Below are 17,676 nucleotides of genomic sequence, written 5' to 3' on the forward strand. Positions count from 1 at the left end.
CGGGTGGACCCTGGGAATAAAGAAATTCACCGGAACAGCAAGACGAAAAGACAGAGATTAAGAGAAGAAACGCGGCCTAGGGGATAGAGCCCGGACCTGGGAGTCAGAAGGATCTGGGTTCTAATCATAGCTCTGCCACTTGTCTGCTGCGTGACCTTGGGCAAGTCACTTGGTTTCTCTGTGCCTCAGTTACCTCATCTGTAATATGGGGGTTAAGACTGTGTCCCCCCCTGTGGAAAAGGAATGTATCCAACCTGATTAGCTAATATCTACCCCACTGCTTAGTACAGTGCCTGACCCATAGTAAGAGCTTAACAAATACCCATAAAAAGGCTTTCAGTTTTTATTACGCTAAAAAGTTATTTCACCACATTTGTTTTCTACCAAGGTTTTCTACCATTTTCTTTCGATTGGCAGTAAGTAAAATATATTATTTATATATTTATTGTCCGTATTTATCAATTACACAGGTAACAATAAAATCACTGGCACTGGGTTGCATTTTCACCTTATGATTTGAAAAGCATCTATTTTAAAGTTTCCTTAATCCATATAGAAGTTTTACAATTATTTTTTTCTTAACCCACACTACAGCTCTTCAGTTGGATCCTGGTTTAAAACGTATTTTAACTAATCTCACAAATAAATACTAAATATTTTCCAAACACTCAACCCCCTCGGGAGTTGCAGAGGATTTTTTAAAAACCAGAAATATCAGCATCCCTCTCCCGGCATAGATTTTAACTAAGGGGAAGGGGTAATCTGTGGGACATTTGGGGAATTCTGATGTTAACTATCGTAAGTGAAATTTCAGATCGATAGCATTAGCTGGGATAAATGAGGGACATTTTCTGTCCCGAACGTAGCCTGTGAAAAATCAATAAAGAATTCCCCAAAAGCTAAACGTTTTTCTGTATTCAGCATTCTCCATTAAAAGCCTCAGAGAAATTAAATGGAGTTAGAGTTCAGATAAGTTACAATTCAGTTACACGTCAGGACCAGGGTACCTCAGATTATAACCACCCCAGAGCACTCACTCTGCCGTTGCTCCATCTTTGTCCCGATTTCTGCGGCTCTAATTTGGCGGCGGGACCACAGGTGGAGAGGAGAGGGGCCGTGTCGGCCGCAGATGTCTTTACGGTTGGTTTAAAAAACAGGAATAACGTTGGAGCACATTTAAGGGCCGGCAAACCGTGCCCAGGGAGAAAGGGAGAGTTCAGGGTCGGGGAGCGGGAGAAAAAACGTCGCTAGAGACAAAGGGTGAGGAATTGGAAAAAGTGAGCGGGGAGGGATTTGCAGAGTAATTTTTTACTTACTCATCAGGGTCGGTCACCACACTGGGGCTTAGTTCTAGACCTAGTTACGTGTAAGTCTGTGGAAAAGTGCACTCCTTAATACAAAATGTTCCCGATACACCCGCATTTTCAAGGCACGCCAGGTGTATCGTAGGGTATTGCCGTGGGGCAGTCCGAACGTCTTACACCCGCACCAAAAGTAGCAAGCCGAAAACAGCAAAAAAAAAAAAAAAAAAAAAATCCTTACATTATCTGATCGCCGGGGAGCTATGGAGGTTTTAAGGTAAATCTAATTTTGCAACTAATAATAATAATAATAACGTTGGTATTCGACTACAAACTCGAGAGCTTATTCTCGTACGTAAAAGTCTTAATGTGTATAGTGTGCATAGGTGATGACTTTTTCTTCAGTTAGTTGCTTCAGAAACGTCAATATGTCCGATGCTTTGGGCCGGTCCTCTGGTTTTTGGGAGAGTAATTTCTGGAGCAGTTTTTTCTGAAATGTTACAAGATTCATTATTATGAAAAATAGAATGCTGAGTGAATGTAAACAATAGTACCTTTAAATAGATCCATTCAAAATGACGTATACCTCTTTAGGATACCGTTGGACAAATTCAGCTGGAAATTCGCAGACTCTTACTTTACCCCAGATCTGAAATTAACAAAATGATATTTCAAAAACCAAGCATTTTCGGGTTCGGGACAGTCATCCGACTCTTGGATACATCTGGGTCGCACAGGTATTTCTGAAATATTTTTAGTAATTAGAGAAAGGAGTGGAAAATTCAGTTACAAAAAACATTCTCTAAAGGAAGGGCGTTCTGTTCGTGAGTAAGAATGCCCTCCAACGGAGAAGATCTGCAGCAGACGTGTTAAAACACCGTGCCTATTGTTCGGTCAGGGGTGGACTGTATAGGACACATCACTTGGTAGCAAGAGGAGCGAGAGGAACAGGAACATTCGTTCATTCAAATGTCTTTATCGAGCGCTTACCGTGTGCAGAGCACTGTACCGTGCCCTTGGGAGAGTGCAACACGACAAACGGACACATTCCCTGCCCCAAACGAGCTTTTTTAAATGGTATCTGTTAAGCGTTTACTTTGTGCCACGCGCTGTACTAAGCGCTGGGGTGGATAAAAACAAAGCGGGTGGGACACACACGGTCCCCGTCCCACGTGGGGCTCACGGTCTCGATCCCCATTTTCCAGATGAGGGAACTGAGGCCCAGAGAAGTGAAGTGACTTGCCCGAGGTCACAAAGCAGGCACGTGGCGGAGCCGGGATTAGAACCCATGACCTTCCGACGCCCAGGCCCGGGCTCTACCCACTAGGCCTCTGCCGGCAAACCGACTCCTTGCTGGGGACTGCCGACACAAGCCCCGCTGCCATCTCTCATTTAATAATGACAATATCTGCTAAGCGCTTACTGTGCGTCAAGCACTGTACTAAGCACTGGGGTGGATCCAAGGTAATCGGGTTGGACACAGTCCCTGTCCCACATGGGGCTCCAAGTCTTCATCCCCGTTTTACAGATGAGGGAACCGAGGGCCCAGACAAGTGAAGTGATTTGCCCAGGATCCCAAGTGGCCGAGCCGGTACTGGGACGCCGAGGCCCCTGCTCTATCCACCAGGCCATGCTGCTCATTTAATAATAATAATAATAATAATAATAATAATGATGGCATTTGTTAAGCGCTTACCATGTGCCAACCACCGTTCTAAGCGCTGGGGGCATACAAGGTGATCAGGCGGTCCCCCGTGGGGCTCACGGTCTTAATCCCCATTTCGCAGAGGAGGGAACTGAGGCGCAGGGAAGTGAAGCGACTGGCCCGAAGTCACCCGGCTGACAAGTGGCGGAGCCGGGATTAGAACCCACGACCCCTGAGTCCCAAGCCCGGCCTCTTTCCACTGAGCCCCGCTTCTCTTTTGATGCCACTCTCTGGCATTCCTGGATCAGGCCACCTGACTGGAAAGCGACGGCGGCGGTGGGCTCCGTACACTGACCTCGTAGCGATCAGCCAAGGGGGGTGAGGAACAGTCCACTGGAGCCTAGTCACTTCATTTCTCTGGGCCTCAGTTCCCTCATCTGTAAAATGGGGATTAAGACTGCGAGCCCCACGTGGGACAGGGACCGGGTCCCACTTGATAATAATGATGATAATGTTGGTATTAAGCGCTTGCTACGTGCAGAGCACTGTTCTGATCGCTGGGGGAGATCCAGGGTCATCAGGTTGTCCCACGTGAGGCTCACAGTCTTCATCCCCATTTGACAGACGAGGTAACTGAGGCCCAGAGAAGTCAATGAATCTGTATCTACCCCAGCGCTTAGCACAGAAGCAGCGTGGCTTACTGGAAAGGGCCCGGGCTTGGGAGTCAGGGGACTCGGCTTTTTAATCCCAGCTCTGCCACTTGGCAGCTGTGTGACTTTGGGCAAGCCGCTTCACTTCTCTGTGCCTCCGTTGCCTCATCTGTAAAATGGGGATCGAGCCCGTGAGCCCCACGCGGAACGACCCGATCGCCGTCTATCTACCCCAGTGCTTAGAACAGGGCTTGGCACAAGAACAGAGCTTGGCACACGGTAAGCGCTTAACAAATACCACATCATTATTATTATTCTAGTAAGCACTTCAAAAATACCGTAATTATTAATAGGGCCTTGCACATAATAAGGGTTGTTAAAAAAAAAAAAAGTCGACAATCTCTACTTCCGCTTTGTCATCAGTGGTCCCGGGGTCACTGGGCCAGCTGAAGAAGAATAATAATAATAATAATAGCGAAATTCCCACACTGAGCTTCCATCAGTCCAGGGAGGACAATAAGCTCATCTTTAGAAAAGGTCAAGGAGAATGGTCTCGAGAAAAAGGATCCCGCCTATTATCGACAAGATGGAGGAATCAGAAAGGCCTAGTGGATAGAACACGGGCCTGGGATTCAGAAGAACCTGGTCTCTCTTCCCGGCACCACCACTTGTCCGCTGTGTGACCTTGGGCGAGTGCACTTTGTTTCTCTGGGCCTCAGGTACCTCATCTGTAAAATGGGGAGTATACGACTGTGAATCCCACGTGGGACGCGGACTGGGTCCAAACCGATTAGCTTGGATCCACCCCAGCGCTTAGTACGGTGGCTGGCACAAAGTAGGTGCTTAACAAATGCCTCAGACGAAACCGTTCCCATCACCGGAAGGGGAATTTCCTTGAGAAGAGGCTCTAACGTACGGCTGGTCAGCAGAAAGGGGGAACTCGCTCACCCTGCAGGATTCTTTGGTGATCTGGCCACTCAGGGGAACAGGGGCGCCAAGAAATGGCAGCAGTGGGGAAAAGTTTTGTTCGATTGTTTTTAAAGTCCCGGAGTCCGGTCCGCTTTCTGGCACGGGCCTGGCCTCTACTCGGCACGACGGAAAAGAGGTTCCCGGCCTAGCGAAGAAGACCCGGTACGGGGAGGCCAAAGACCCGATTCCTAGGCACGGCTCCTCCCTCTGCCTGTTGGGTGACCTGGGGATAAATCACCAATCTCTTTGGACCTCAGGATTCCCGTCAGCGCCACGGAGATTAAAATGCATTTTCCATCATTTTTTCGAGATCGCTTACCTTATAAACTTCAGAAGCCGTGGAGCAGATGTGCAGAAGTTCAAAAAGAATTAATCCCAGGGCAAAGATATCCACTTCGGTTCCATATGCGGATGAGAGGTACTACATAAACAAACACGAATGGTTATTCAAAAGTGCTCCAAGCCTTTTGGGGACTTGGAAATTATTCCTCGGGAAGGATTTCCTTAAGGGATTTAGAACGGAGAAGGGTTAGGCTCCGGTTATCGTTGCGTAACACCATATCATTTTGGCAGAGAAAACTAGATTATGCACTGTGAAGATAATGAACTCTTAGAAGGAAAAGCAGTTGGGATTTCTAAAGTTTCATCATCATTAACGTCATTCGGATGAGCTAGGACGCTCGAAATGAATTCCCTCTTGCCGTACATTTTACAGAGAAGTGGACAGAAACCATAACGACGATAACGGGAGAACCGTTAGCGAGGCGGCAGAAGATAGGACGACGTGGAGAAAATATATCCGTAGAGTCACTCTGAATCGGAATTGACTTGAAGGTATTTGATAATAATACAAGACTATGCTAATCTCAAAGCAGACTCATTCTTTTGAATCACTAAAAAGTTGTTCTTTTCTCTTTAAGGACTAGGCAAGAATTAGGCAATTAAGAATTAGGGAAGCAGCGTGGCTCAGTGGCAAGAGCCCGGGCTTCGGAGTCAGAGGTCATGGGTTCGACTCCGGCTCTGCCACTTGTCAGCTGGGTGACTGTGGGCGAGTCACTTCACTTCTCTGGGCCTGTTACCCCATCTGTAAAATGGGGATGAACTGTGAGCCTCACGTGGGACGACCTGATTCCCCTGTATCTCCCCCAGCGCTTAGAACGGTGCTCTGCACATAGGAAGCGCTTAACAAATACCAACATTATTATTATTATTGTTGTTATTAGGCAGGGTCACCGAATAGACCTAAGGAATATACTCATGACAATTTAAAGAGCACCAGAGAGAAAAGATGGATTTTTGAAAAGGAGTCTGGCCAACGGGACGCTAGACCGTAAGCTCCTCGTAGGCAGGGACGTACGGACAGAGCCCGGGCCTGAGAGTCCGAAGGAGCTGGGTTCTAATCCCAGCTCCACCATTTGTCTGCTGTGTGACCTCGAGCAAGTCACTTCGCTTCTTTGCGCCTCAGTCACCTCATCCGTGAAATGGGAATTGAGACCGTGAGCCCCACGTGGGACACGGCCCGTGTCCGACCCGATTACGTCGCATACGCCCCGGTGCTCAGAACAGTACCTGGCACATGGACGCGCTTAACAAATACCATTAAAAAACACCAGCACGCCGTTGTATCGCAACTCTCCCGAAGCCTTAGCTCGGGGCTCTGCACACAGCAGGCACTTGATAAATGCCACTGATCGACTGATTCGCTTTTTCGCAACAGTGTCTGTAAGGCAAAGTCAAAGGAGCGGTTGTGATGACGATGGGATGATTATAACAATTGCTACGCGCCGAGCACCGTTCTAAGCGCTGGGGTAGATAGAAGCTAATCGGGTTGGACACGGTCCCCGTCCCACGTGGGGCTCACGGTCCTCATCCCCATTTTACAGATGAGGGAACTGAGGCCCAGAGAAGTTAAATCTCATCTGGGCGGCCGCCGACCTCTCGCCCGCATCCTGCCTCTGGCCTGGAACGCCCTCCCTCCTCATATCAGACAGATCATTGCTCTCCCCCACTTCAAAACCTTATCGCAGGTCCATCTCCTCCAAGAAGCCTTCCCTGCCTAAGCCCTCCTCTTTCCCCACTCCCTTCTGCGCCGCTCTTACTTGCTCATCCATTCATCCTCCCTCCCATCCTCGCGGCACATACGTGGATAGCTGTAATTTATTTATTTATCTATTTATATGAACGTCTGTCCCTTTAGATTGTGAGCTTGTTGGGGGCAGGAATATGCCACGCCACCATCTCCCCACTGGTCCTGCCCCGCCGGGGGCCACTGCTCCCCTCGCTTAACTGTCTGAGGTCGGTCCCATCTATTCAGCTCACTGTGGACAGGGAGTCAGTTTGTTTATTGTTAGATCGCCCTCTCCTAAGCGCTCAGTTCAGTGCTCCGCACACAGTAAGCGCTCAATCGAACGGATGAGTTCAGAAATCTCATCTGATTGAAGAGCTCTTACCTGTTCTGGACTCATGTACCTCTCTGTTCCCTTGCCAATGGTCTTCTCTGTGGTTTTCAGGGAAGTTGCGAGGCCGAAATCTCCAATTTTAATGTTGTTTTCACCCACGACAAAGATGTTCGCTGGCTAAAATGAAGACAAAAAAAAAAAGATATTCTCTCTGACACCGTTCGATCAAGCAATCGATGAAATCTATTCATCCATTCGTTGGTCGAGCACTTTGCGTGTGCGGCGCACTGTACTGAGCACTTGGGAGGCTACGATATAACAAACCTGGTAGACGTGTTCCCTGCCCACAGTGAGATTACGGTCTAGAGCGGGAGACGGTCATTAAAGTAAATGAGAAGCAGCGTGGCTCAGTGGAAAGAGCCCGGGCTCGGGAGCCAGAGGTCATGGGTTCGAATCCCGGCTCTGCCACTTGTCAGCTGTGGGACTGTGAGCGTCACCTCGCTTCTCTGGGCCTCAGTTACCACATCTGTCAAATGGGGAAGAAGACTGGGAGCCCCCCGTGGGACAACCTGATGACCCTGTATCTACCCCAGCACTTAGAACAGTGCTCTGCACGTAGTAAGCGCTTAACAAATACCAACATTATTATTATTATCATCATGATAAATGGTGGATACCTACTCCAGTGCCGTGGGGCTGAGGGGGGGGTGAACGTAGGGTGAAAATCCAAGTATAAGGAAGAGGGAGAAGGGCAAAGGGCTTAAGTCAGGGAAGATCTCCTGGAGATGTGGTTTTAATAAGGCACCGAAGGAGAAGAGAGTGAGGGTTTGCCAGATCCGAAGGGAAAGGGAGTTCCGGTCCGGAGGCAGGAGGCGGGCGAGAGGTCGGCAGCGAGACAGGTGAGAATGAGGTAGGGTGAGCAGGCCGATTTTAGAGGAGCAGAGAGAGCGTGACAAGGTCCTCGAAGGCAAAGAATGTGTATCTTGCATCTGCTGGACACCCCCAAGCACTTAATACAGTGCTCTGTCCACACTAGGTGTCCATAAACAGTGAGAAGCAGCGTGGCTTAATGGAAATAATAATAACGCTGGTATTTGTTAAGCGTTTACTAGGTGCCAAGGACTGTTCTAATAATAATAACAATAACGATATTGGTCTCTGTTAAGCGCCTACTATGTGTAGATCACTGTTCTAAGTGCTGGGGAAGATAAAAGATAATTAGCTTGTCCCATATGGGGCTCACAGTCTTCATCCCCATTTTACAGATGAGGTTACTGAGGCACAGAGAAGCTAAGTGACTTGCCCAAAGTCACCCGGCTGACAAGCGGCGGAGGCGGGATTAGAACCTCCGACTTCTGCCTCCCAAGCTCGGGCTCTTTCCGCTAAGCCACGCTGCTTCTCCGTAGAGCATGGCCTTGGGGGTCAGAGGTCGTGGGTTCTAATCCCGGCTCCGCCGCTCGTCAGCTGCGTGACTTTGGGCACGTCGCTTCACTTCTCCGTGCCTCAGTTTCCACATCTCTAAAACGGGAATCCAATGCCCGTTCTCCGTCCCACTCGGACTGCGAGCCCCCTGTGGGACGGGGACCGTGTCCGACCTGATCCCCTTGTCTCTTCCCCAGAGCTGAGAACCGTGCTGGACGCTCAGCGGGCGCTCAGCAAAAACCATAAAAATAGCAGTGATGATAACGACTGCGGGAAGAAAGCCGATGGGACAGTAGGAGAATGGATTTCCGAGACCAAGAGTATCTTTTTCTACTTCCAAAAGTAATCACACGTTTCATTTTCTGAATACCTTGAGGTCTCTGTGAATCAATTTTTGGGAATGAATATATTCCACTCCTGACGTTATCTGCTGAAAAATGTTCAGAGACAAAGCCTTGTCCGATTCCTTGTTTCTTCTCTGATCGATCCAGTTACTTAGTGTCCCTTTTTCGCAGAGCTCCATTACGATGTAAAGGCACCTGGTTGAGCTGAATGTAAAAGCAGAATGGATTTTTTTTTTAATGATTACCTTTTTCATTCATTCATTCAATAGTATTTACTGAGCGCTTTTCAATTTCTCTGGGCCCCATTTCGCGGGCCTCTAGTAGCAAACACCAAAACATTACGGTAGTAATTCAATCAGTTCAATCTGGGGCCGAATCAATAGATCCTCCAAAACACCTAGGAAGGAGCCAGGCTGTTTTACTCGGCGAGGGACCGAAAGCAAATATCCATCCGGCTTTGGGTTCTGAATATCAGAAACGGAGACCGTCAAGACCGATTCTATTTATCGTGATTAAGTTGTCTTGTTTCTGTCCGTCCGTCTCCCCCGATTAGACCGTGAGCCCGTCAGTGGGCAGGGATCGTCTCTGTCTGTTGCCGAATCGTCCATTCCAAGCGCTTAGTACAGTGCTCTGCACGTAGTAAGTGCTCAATAAATACTACTGAATGACTGGGAAGGAACACCAAAGTTAATTCCGTAAGCTAAACCGTAAGCTCGCTGTGGGCAGGACGACCCTGTCAGACTGCTGTGGTGTACTCTCCCAAGCTCTAATAACTGTGCTCTGCACCCGATAAGTGCTCAATAAATCCGATCGATTCCACAATCTACACAATCAGATTCACAATCTGATTTAGAAGTCCGGTCAGTGCGGGGACGCTAGAGGTCCCAACCCTCGGTCACCACCACTGGCCACCAGATCCCTTTCGATAGCGGCCACCCGCACCGAGGGCCTAAACCAAGTTGATTTACGTACACTTTTCCGCTACCCTCTCAGGCGAGTTACCGGTCTCGGCTAGGGAGAGGCAAACGGAGGCCCGTCCGTTCCATCCCTAGCTCGAGCAGTGGCCAGCGAGCGGAAGGCCGTCGGCTACGAGTCAAAACTCCCCCGTGCCGGGGCGGCAGCGGCGCGGGAGAGAGTCGAGGGCGCAGACTCGAGTCGACCGCGCGGAAGGAGGCGACGGTAAAACTCTTCCGTATTTTCACCGAGAAATGTCTAGGGACACGCTGCCGGAACGATTGCAGGCAGAGGCGGGGCGTTGTGGGAGAGACGTGTCCACGGCGTCGCTACGGGCCGGAGGCGACTCGCCGGCGTAAGAGGAGACGCTTCCCCGCCACTAGTGGCCCCGGACCTGCAGCTCGTGAGGTGGCCCCATCTCTGCCGCTTCCAGGCACCTCAGTTGGTCAGTCGGATTTAATGAACACTTACCGTGTGCGGAGAACTGTACTGAGCGCCTGGGAGAGTACGACACGGCAATAATAATGCTGGTATTTGTTAAGCCCTTCTATGTGCAGAGCACTGTACTAAGCGCTTGGAATGTACAAATCGGTAACAGATGAATCCTCAGAGACACCTTCTAATTGGGACAGGAATCCTCTGCTTGACAGCTTCCACCCTGGGATCCCAGTGGTCACGACTCTCTACCTCACCCACCCCTGCAGACTTGTCAACTCCTTTAGGGGATTGAGTCTGTGAGCCCCAGGTGGGACAACCTGACAATTTGTACATTCCAAGCGCTCGACAAATACTACTGAATTTATTTCACAGCCCAAACTTTCCTGTAAAATCCTGTCGACACTCTACAGGTAGCTCAACATCAAAGATTTCTGCAACTAGAAGTAGTCTCGAACGGAAGAACTGCCCGTGGGAGTCGGTGGTGACGAGGGACAGGGGAATTCCGCTGAATCTGGCATTTGATTCTTGAAAAGCAAATTAAATATATGGGCAGAGCACTAACTAAGCGCTGGGAGAGAATACATAGGAGGGAATTGGACACGGTCCTTATCCCTTGGGTGGCTCACAATCGAAGAGTCGAAGCGGGGAGACGGGACCGACGCCACGAGTGATGAAACATTGCAACACAACACAGATACCCAAAATAGACTCAAAGACTTGAGGATGGAGGAAAGTGTGAGTATCAAAATGGCAGGCTAGGATAGACATAAAATAGACACCAAAACTGTTCAAAATAAATCCAGAATTCAAGAATTACATGCATTTCAACAAGCCCGGTGTAAACCGCAAGCTCCTTGCGGACAGGGATCACGTCTTGCGACTCGGTCGCACTGTACCCTCCCAAGTGTTTAGTGCAGCGCCCGGGACATGGTAGGTGCTCAATAAATACCACCGACAGACTGAAATTCACCCGCAAAACGGGCTTGAGAGCCCATGACCCTTGGTTACACCAGAGGTTAGCACTGGAATAAAGACAGAACACAGCAACTGTTTTGGCCCCAGGCAGATGCCTCTTAACCAGATGCAAGTTTTCAAGGAATTCAATTTGATTTTTTTATGGTTTTACTAGCTTCTCGATTTTATAATTTCACTAAGCAATCACTGAACGAGTGGACAGAAGTTTGGGAAATCAATTCGAACGTAAACGTTCAAACAGAAGTTCGGGATGTCGTCGTAAAAGCAACGGGGGGAAAACAAGCCCCGTCATTTATTGTTTTCTAGCAGTACTACTTAAGCGGAAATCTCTGTCATTAAAATTCAAGTGAGAAGAAAGAATTACCTTGAGTTACTGTTGCTGTTCTCGGGATCGAAGTCGAGTCCTTCCCAGCAAGAATAATAGCGAACAATATGTACGTGACTGAGTTTTGCCAAAGCTTTCACCTCCCGGACAACACTCCTAATGAAAAGGGTTAGAGTTTAGGTACTCGCCACAGATCACTGGCGACTTGGAAAGGAATTTTACATACGGATCAATTAAGAACAAAGGACTGGGCAACAATAACCCTCCCACCTCCGCTTCCAAAATTTACCTCAGCACCAGCAAGGGCAGAAAACCATTTGACCCCCTATTTTCCATTTCAATGCATTAGAAATATTTTCAATAATATGAAAGCATTACTTAATTGCTGTCTCATTAGTCGGAAGCGAAACTCCTAAGTATTTCAAAGGAAATTAAGGAAGCTAAAGGTCTGTTGGCCTTCCGTCTCCTCACCTGTCCTGAACCACGGGTTTGTAACTGAATCAAGGCTAACAAGAATAATAACAATAATAATGCTGGTATTTAAGCGCTTACTATGTGCAGAGCACTGTTCTAAGCACTGAGGGAGATACAGGGTCATCGGGTCGTCCCACGTGAGGCTCGCAGTCTTCATCCCCATTTGACAGATGAGGTAACAAGCCCAGAGAAGTGAAGCGACTTGCCCACGGTCACACAGCCGCCGAGTGGCGGAGCCGGGATTCGAACCCATGACCTCTGACTCCCAAGCCTGGGCTCTTTCCGCTGAACCACGCTGCTTCTCTACCAACGGGGCATTAAAATAACCATAGCATGAGGACCCGGGAAACCTTCGTCTTCCGTGACCCCAGTAGAGTTTAACCGGAGCTATTTACCGGGTAAGGGCACTGTAGTTAAAGGAAAGCTTTGAGAAGAACTTACAAAGAAAAAAAAGAAGACAACGGAAAGCCATGTCTTCCAATAACTGGGCTTTAAAAATTGGGATTCTTTCGAGGATAAATAAATACATAAAGCTGGCTGAACATCCTTTTAAAGAGCAATTATTAAAGTTGCATACTTACTCCTCATCAAACTTCACACGTTTAACGGCATAATGATGACCGTCCAGTATACATCTCACTTTGAAAACTTTCCCAAATCCACCAGAGTTGATTAATGATATGTCATCGTAGGTACTATTGAAACTGAAAACATCGACGTGATTGTTACGGTGAGGCCGACTGGGTAACTTTTGGGGTATAAGATACGGGCGCCAGTTGCCTAAACTACTTCTGATGGGACTAGAGCCGTCCCTGGGGGGGGTCCCCATCTGATCTCCCCCCACCCAGTCGAAGGGGGTGGATTCATGACAGAGTTGCGAGTCGAGTCCTCTGACTGGTTCCCGCAGTAAGGATACGATTCTTGGGAAGACCAAGCACACGACAGAGTCCGAAGTCGACGGCGGGGGGCACGAGGAAGCGTTGTGAGCAGGGAATGTGTCTGTTTATTATCGTGGCGTACTCTCCCAAGCGCTTAGTACAGCGCTTTGCTAATAATAATAATAATTATGGTACTTATTAAGCGCTTACTACGTGCCAAGAACTGCCGGGTAAAGCTCCCCCTCCAGTGAAGTCTCTGCGTTGGAGCACATCTCGGTGACTAAGTTCGCTGACTATTTTTGACCTTCTTAAACAACTGGGTTTTCATTCACACTTACTGTTTATCCGCACTAAACCGATTTCCAGACTTGTTCTCAGACTTGCCCAGCACGAAGTTCGCTGCCAGTGGTCTACAAATGAGAAAAAGAGTGTTCAGGATGTAAATGAAATACCGTTGAAGTTGGGTGAGCGTTTTTCAGATTTGGGATCTCTTGCTAAGGGCCAAAGATCACCTGGAATGGGACAGATTCAGCTAACGTAATCGGTCTCAACGTAAGCACTGGAGACTTCTCTGGCCCGACTCCTCAAGGTCCTTGGAAGCCTTGTTGCTTTTCAGATCCCTGCCCTGTTCCCTCTCTCCAGAGACAACTGCTCTTCCCTGAAGGGAGTAAGTCATAAGGAGCTCAATCACCAGAGAAAAATATCTTTCAAATATCCGAAAAGATCGTCTCCGCTCCTCAAAAACAATCGCTCTCTTAGCAGTGAGGCAGCAGACAAAAAGTCTCTTATGCTAAAAGGTTTTTTTTTTTTTTTTTTACTAAATAGAGCTTCCTTTATCAGTGCTTTCTCCCTCGTTTTCTATCCTCTAGGAATGTCCCAGAAAGGAAAATTGCACCTCTGTTAAATGGGGGAGGTCTGAAACCAACTCCTGTCAATCCCTCCGGCAAAACAAATCCAGAATCTCCCCCTTCCTCTCCATCCAAATCGCCTCCAGGCTGGTGCAAGTCAAATAGCGCATCGGCTTCCGCACAGCCTGTCCTACTGTCCTAATCTCTCCCCTCTACCATCCACACTGCACTCTGTTGCCCGGGCTCACTTTTCTAAAATATAACTGTGGTATTTCTGAAGCACTTACTGTGTGTCAAGCACCGGTCTAAGCACTGGGGTTGATACAAGGGGTGGACTCAGTCCCTGTCCCACACGGGGCTCGCGGAATCCCCATCTTACAGACGAGGTTAACTGAGGCTCGGGGGAGTTAAGTGACTGGCCCAAGGTCACACAGCAGCCGTGGGCCAGAGCTGGGATCAGAACCCAAATCTAAAATATGGTTCTGTGCGCATCTTCCCCCTCCTCAAAGACCTCCCACGGTGGCCCATTTCTTATCACATCAAAAATTCCTGACCACCGTCTCAGAGGCCCTCCACCAGCTCTCGCCCGACCACTTATCTTCTCCCTTCGCCCATTACACTCCGGCTCGCACACTTCACTCCTCTCGAGCCAACCTACTTACTGGGTCTCGTTCTCGTCCCTCTGGCCGGGGGACCTCTCGCTCGCGCTCTCCCTCCTGCCTGGAACTCCGTCCCCGGACCCTTCTGAAATCTCATCTCTTCCAGGAGGTCTTCCCTGATTTATCACCCTCGTCCACACCCTAAATCACCCCCCAGACTGCACTTCGGTACTTCTCCATCACCTAAGCGTTTGAGTACTCACATCTCCCTGCTGCATTTATGTACATACCTTTTACGCTCTATTCCTTCCTCCAACTCGTAATTTATTTTAGTTTGTCTCCCCCGCTAGACGGTACGTTCTTTAACGTCGGGGATCCTCTCTACTAACTCTACTGTCCTCTCCCGAATACTCAGTACAGTGCTCTGCACAGAATAAGCAATAAACACTCCTGATTGATGTGAAGAGCAAATTCCTAGGCAAGGAAAAATACGTGGAAGGTCAAGTGGGGAACCGTCTACCCTAACGGTGACCGAACAGATGCTTTGTCACCCCCAGATCTGATCTCTGGGACTCACAATGAGGAAGCAACCGATCAGTGGTATTTTTTGAGCATTTATTGTGTGTGAAGCACTGTACTAAGTACTGCCCGTTCCTTCACCTGCTTTTTAGCCTCAACTCCACACCCTTAGCCTAATCCCAAAAATCTCACAACTAAGCCTCAATTCAGAAGTTAAACATCCAGGACCTTCGTTTCTCCCTCAGTACTTCCGTGCGGTTTGATCAATTTATCAGTGAAGTGTGGGGGACTCATCCTCAACGTGCCACCCCAGAGCACGTATACCCGAATCTTTAAACTCTGTCGTTTCCCCCTTCCTGTAACTTTACTGCCCGTTTCCCCGGCTAAACTGTCGACTGCTTGAGGGCAGGAATAGCGTCCGCTGACTCCACTGTACTCTCCCGAGCACTTAGTGCAGTGTTCTGTACAGAATATAAGCTCAAAAAATACCACTGACGCAAGGCGCTCTGTACAGAGTATAAGCTCGATAAATACTAATGATGGACTGAAGGGTGATCTGATTCTTTCGCGGTTATCCAGAAAACTATACAAACGCACTTGAACGCTCTTGAAAGAAACCGAAAACGAATCTCAAAATTTCATTCAGCTTCGGCGGGGGAGGGGTCTCTGACCAATGTCTCATGGGTTCAATTTCAAATTTCAGAACAAACTGGGCATCGAAAAACACACTCAAGTTAAAATTACCTTTTAGGTTTCCGTTGAACATTTGGATTTTTCTATAACGAAAGAAATGAAAAATAGTTGTGAATCTGTCGACCTGACATTAGAAGCTTAGAGAAGCAAATTGATAACACAGTCCGACTCCTCAAAACATTGGAAACTTTACACTTTTAATCCTTTAAGAGAGGCTCGAGGGACTCAGAGAAGAAGGTTCCCAAACCGTGCGGTCTCCATCTGCTTACCTTTAGCCAGAAATCTAAGACAAAGCAATATAAAAATTACAGTATTTATTAGGCGCTTATTATACGCTAAGCACCGAGGTAGATAGAAGATTATGAGGCTGCACACAGTCCCTGTCCCCCAAAGAGCTCGCTGTCGATTTTACCCCCACTTCAGATGAGGAAACGGGCACAGAGATTAAAGTTACACACCAGGCCAGTTCCGTGCTGTGTTCGCTAGGCCACGAGGCTTCTCAGTAAGAAAAAAAGGACATAAAAAGGAAGACGCAGAGTCCATGTTATCTGCAGAGAACTTTCTGCCGCTGCACAGATTAAGTACTGGAGATCTGGGCTACAATTTATACACTACCGTACTAGTCTGTCTCCTTGTGTGTGACCGGCAGCCATCCATCCATCCATCACTCCTGGTTCACAGTGAAGGCGGAGTGTCAATTATTCATTCATTCATTCATTGGTATTTATCGAGCGCTTACTATGTGCGGAGCACTGTACTGAGCACTTGGAATGTACAGTTCGGCAACAGATAGAGACTCTCCCTGCCCACTGACGGGCTTACGGTCTAATCGGGGGAGCACCGTCAACGGTATTTTGACTCTTGTTCATGAATATGAAGACGGAGAAACTGAAGCGATTTTAAATGGAAAGGTCTATGTGTACTAGAAAATCGGGGTATTACAATATGAAGATCATTATAACAATGATCTTATTTGCTATCATTTCCTCTCTCTGGTTTGCCACGTCCAGTGGCCACATCTTGGTTCTATTTACTGCTATTGTTCTTGTCTGTCCATCTCCCCCGATTAGACCGTGCGCCCGTCGAAGGGCAGGGACTGTGTCTATCCGTTACCGATTTGTACATTCCAAGCGCTTAGTACAGTGCTCTGCACATAGTAAGCGCTCAATAAGTACTATTGAATGAACCCTATAGGACGACTTCCCGGAGTTCTCCCTGAACTCTTGACTGGCCCGGGCCTTTGAGTTTCCCTAGGTGGCCCTGTAGGGGCTGGTGGTAATAATAATAATCGTGATAGTATTATTAAGTGCTTACCATGTGCCAAGTACCGTTCTAAGTGCTGGGGTTGATACAAGTTTAATCAGGTTGGCCAGAGCCCCATCGTTCATTCATTCATTCAAGAGTATTTATTGAGAGCTTACTATGTGCAGAGCGCAGTACTGAGCACTTGGAATGTACAGTTCGGCAACACATAGAGTCAGTCCCCGCCCACTGACGGGCTCACGGTCTAATCGGGGGAGACGGACGGACCAAAACAATAGCAGTAAATAGAATCGAGGGGACGGACGTCTCATTGACGAAATAAACGGGGTGATAAAAATATATACGCTCTTCACGCCCATTTTACAGATGAGGTAACCGAGGCCCAGAGAAGCGAAATGACTTGCGAAAGGTCACACGGCGGCCAAGCGGCAGAGCCGGATAAGGACCCGGGTCCTTGGGACTCCCAGGCCCGTGCTCTGTCCACTCACCGGGAAGACTGAGGTGCGGACACCAGGGAAGGATTCCTTCTCACCGTACCTCGACCTCGTCTATCTCACCGCCGACCTCCCGCCCACGTCCCGCCTCTGGCCCGGAGCGCCCTCCCTCCTCGTACCCGACAATGACCCTCCCCCTCTCCAAAGCCTTATCGGAGGCCCGTCTCCCCCGGGAGGCCTTCCCCGACTGAGCCCTCCTTTCCTCTTCTCCCACTCCCTTCTGCAACGCCCTGACTTGCTCCCTTTATTCGTTCCCCCACCCGGCCCCACGCCACTTAGGTACGTATTTGGCATTTATTTATTTAGGTTAAGGTCTGTCTCCTTCTCTAGAATGTAAACTCGTTGTGGTTCCTCCTCTAGAATGTCAACTCGCCGCGGGGAGGGAATGTGTCCGTTTATTGTTCTACCGTACTCTCCCGAGCAGTCGGTACAGTGCTCTGCACACAGTGGGCGCTCAGTACAATTGAATGAATGAATGATTCAGCA

The 17,676-nt window shown here is 48.5% G+C and overlaps 1 protein-coding gene across 1 annotated transcript in view; it reads right to left on the reverse strand.

The window, feature by feature from the left end:
• Nucleotides 1–321: 321 nt before the first annotated feature.
• Nucleotides 322–17,676, reverse strand: part of EIF2AK2 (eukaryotic translation initiation factor 2 alpha kinase 2) — a 36,775-nt gene continuing 19,420 nt past the window's right edge. Inside the window, exons 9-17 of the mRNA XM_029051788.2 lie at nt 15,485–15,516; nt 13,113–13,184; nt 12,478–12,600; nt 11,462–11,578; nt 8,757–8,934; nt 7,016–7,141; nt 4,885–4,986; nt 1,888–1,950; nt 322–1,791 (exon numbers count right to left, since the gene is read on the reverse strand). Coding sequence (XP_028907621.1) covers nt 1,666–1,791; nt 1,888–1,950; nt 4,885–4,986; nt 7,016–7,141; nt 8,757–8,934; nt 11,462–11,578; nt 12,478–12,600; nt 13,113–13,184; nt 15,485–15,516 — 939 coding nt within the window. The 3' untranslated portion in view covers nt 322–1,665. The remainder of the gene's footprint in view (nt 1,792–1,887; nt 1,951–4,884; nt 4,987–7,015; nt 7,142–8,756; nt 8,935–11,461; nt 11,579–12,477; nt 12,601–13,112; nt 13,185–15,484; nt 15,517–17,676) is intronic.

The sequence above is a fragment of the Ornithorhynchus anatinus genome, chromosome X1 (assembly GCF_004115215.2).
Source record: "Ornithorhynchus anatinus isolate Pmale09 chromosome X1, mOrnAna1.pri.v4, whole genome shotgun sequence".
Lineage (NCBI taxonomy): Eukaryota > Metazoa > Chordata > Mammalia > Monotremata > Ornithorhynchidae > Ornithorhynchus > Ornithorhynchus anatinus.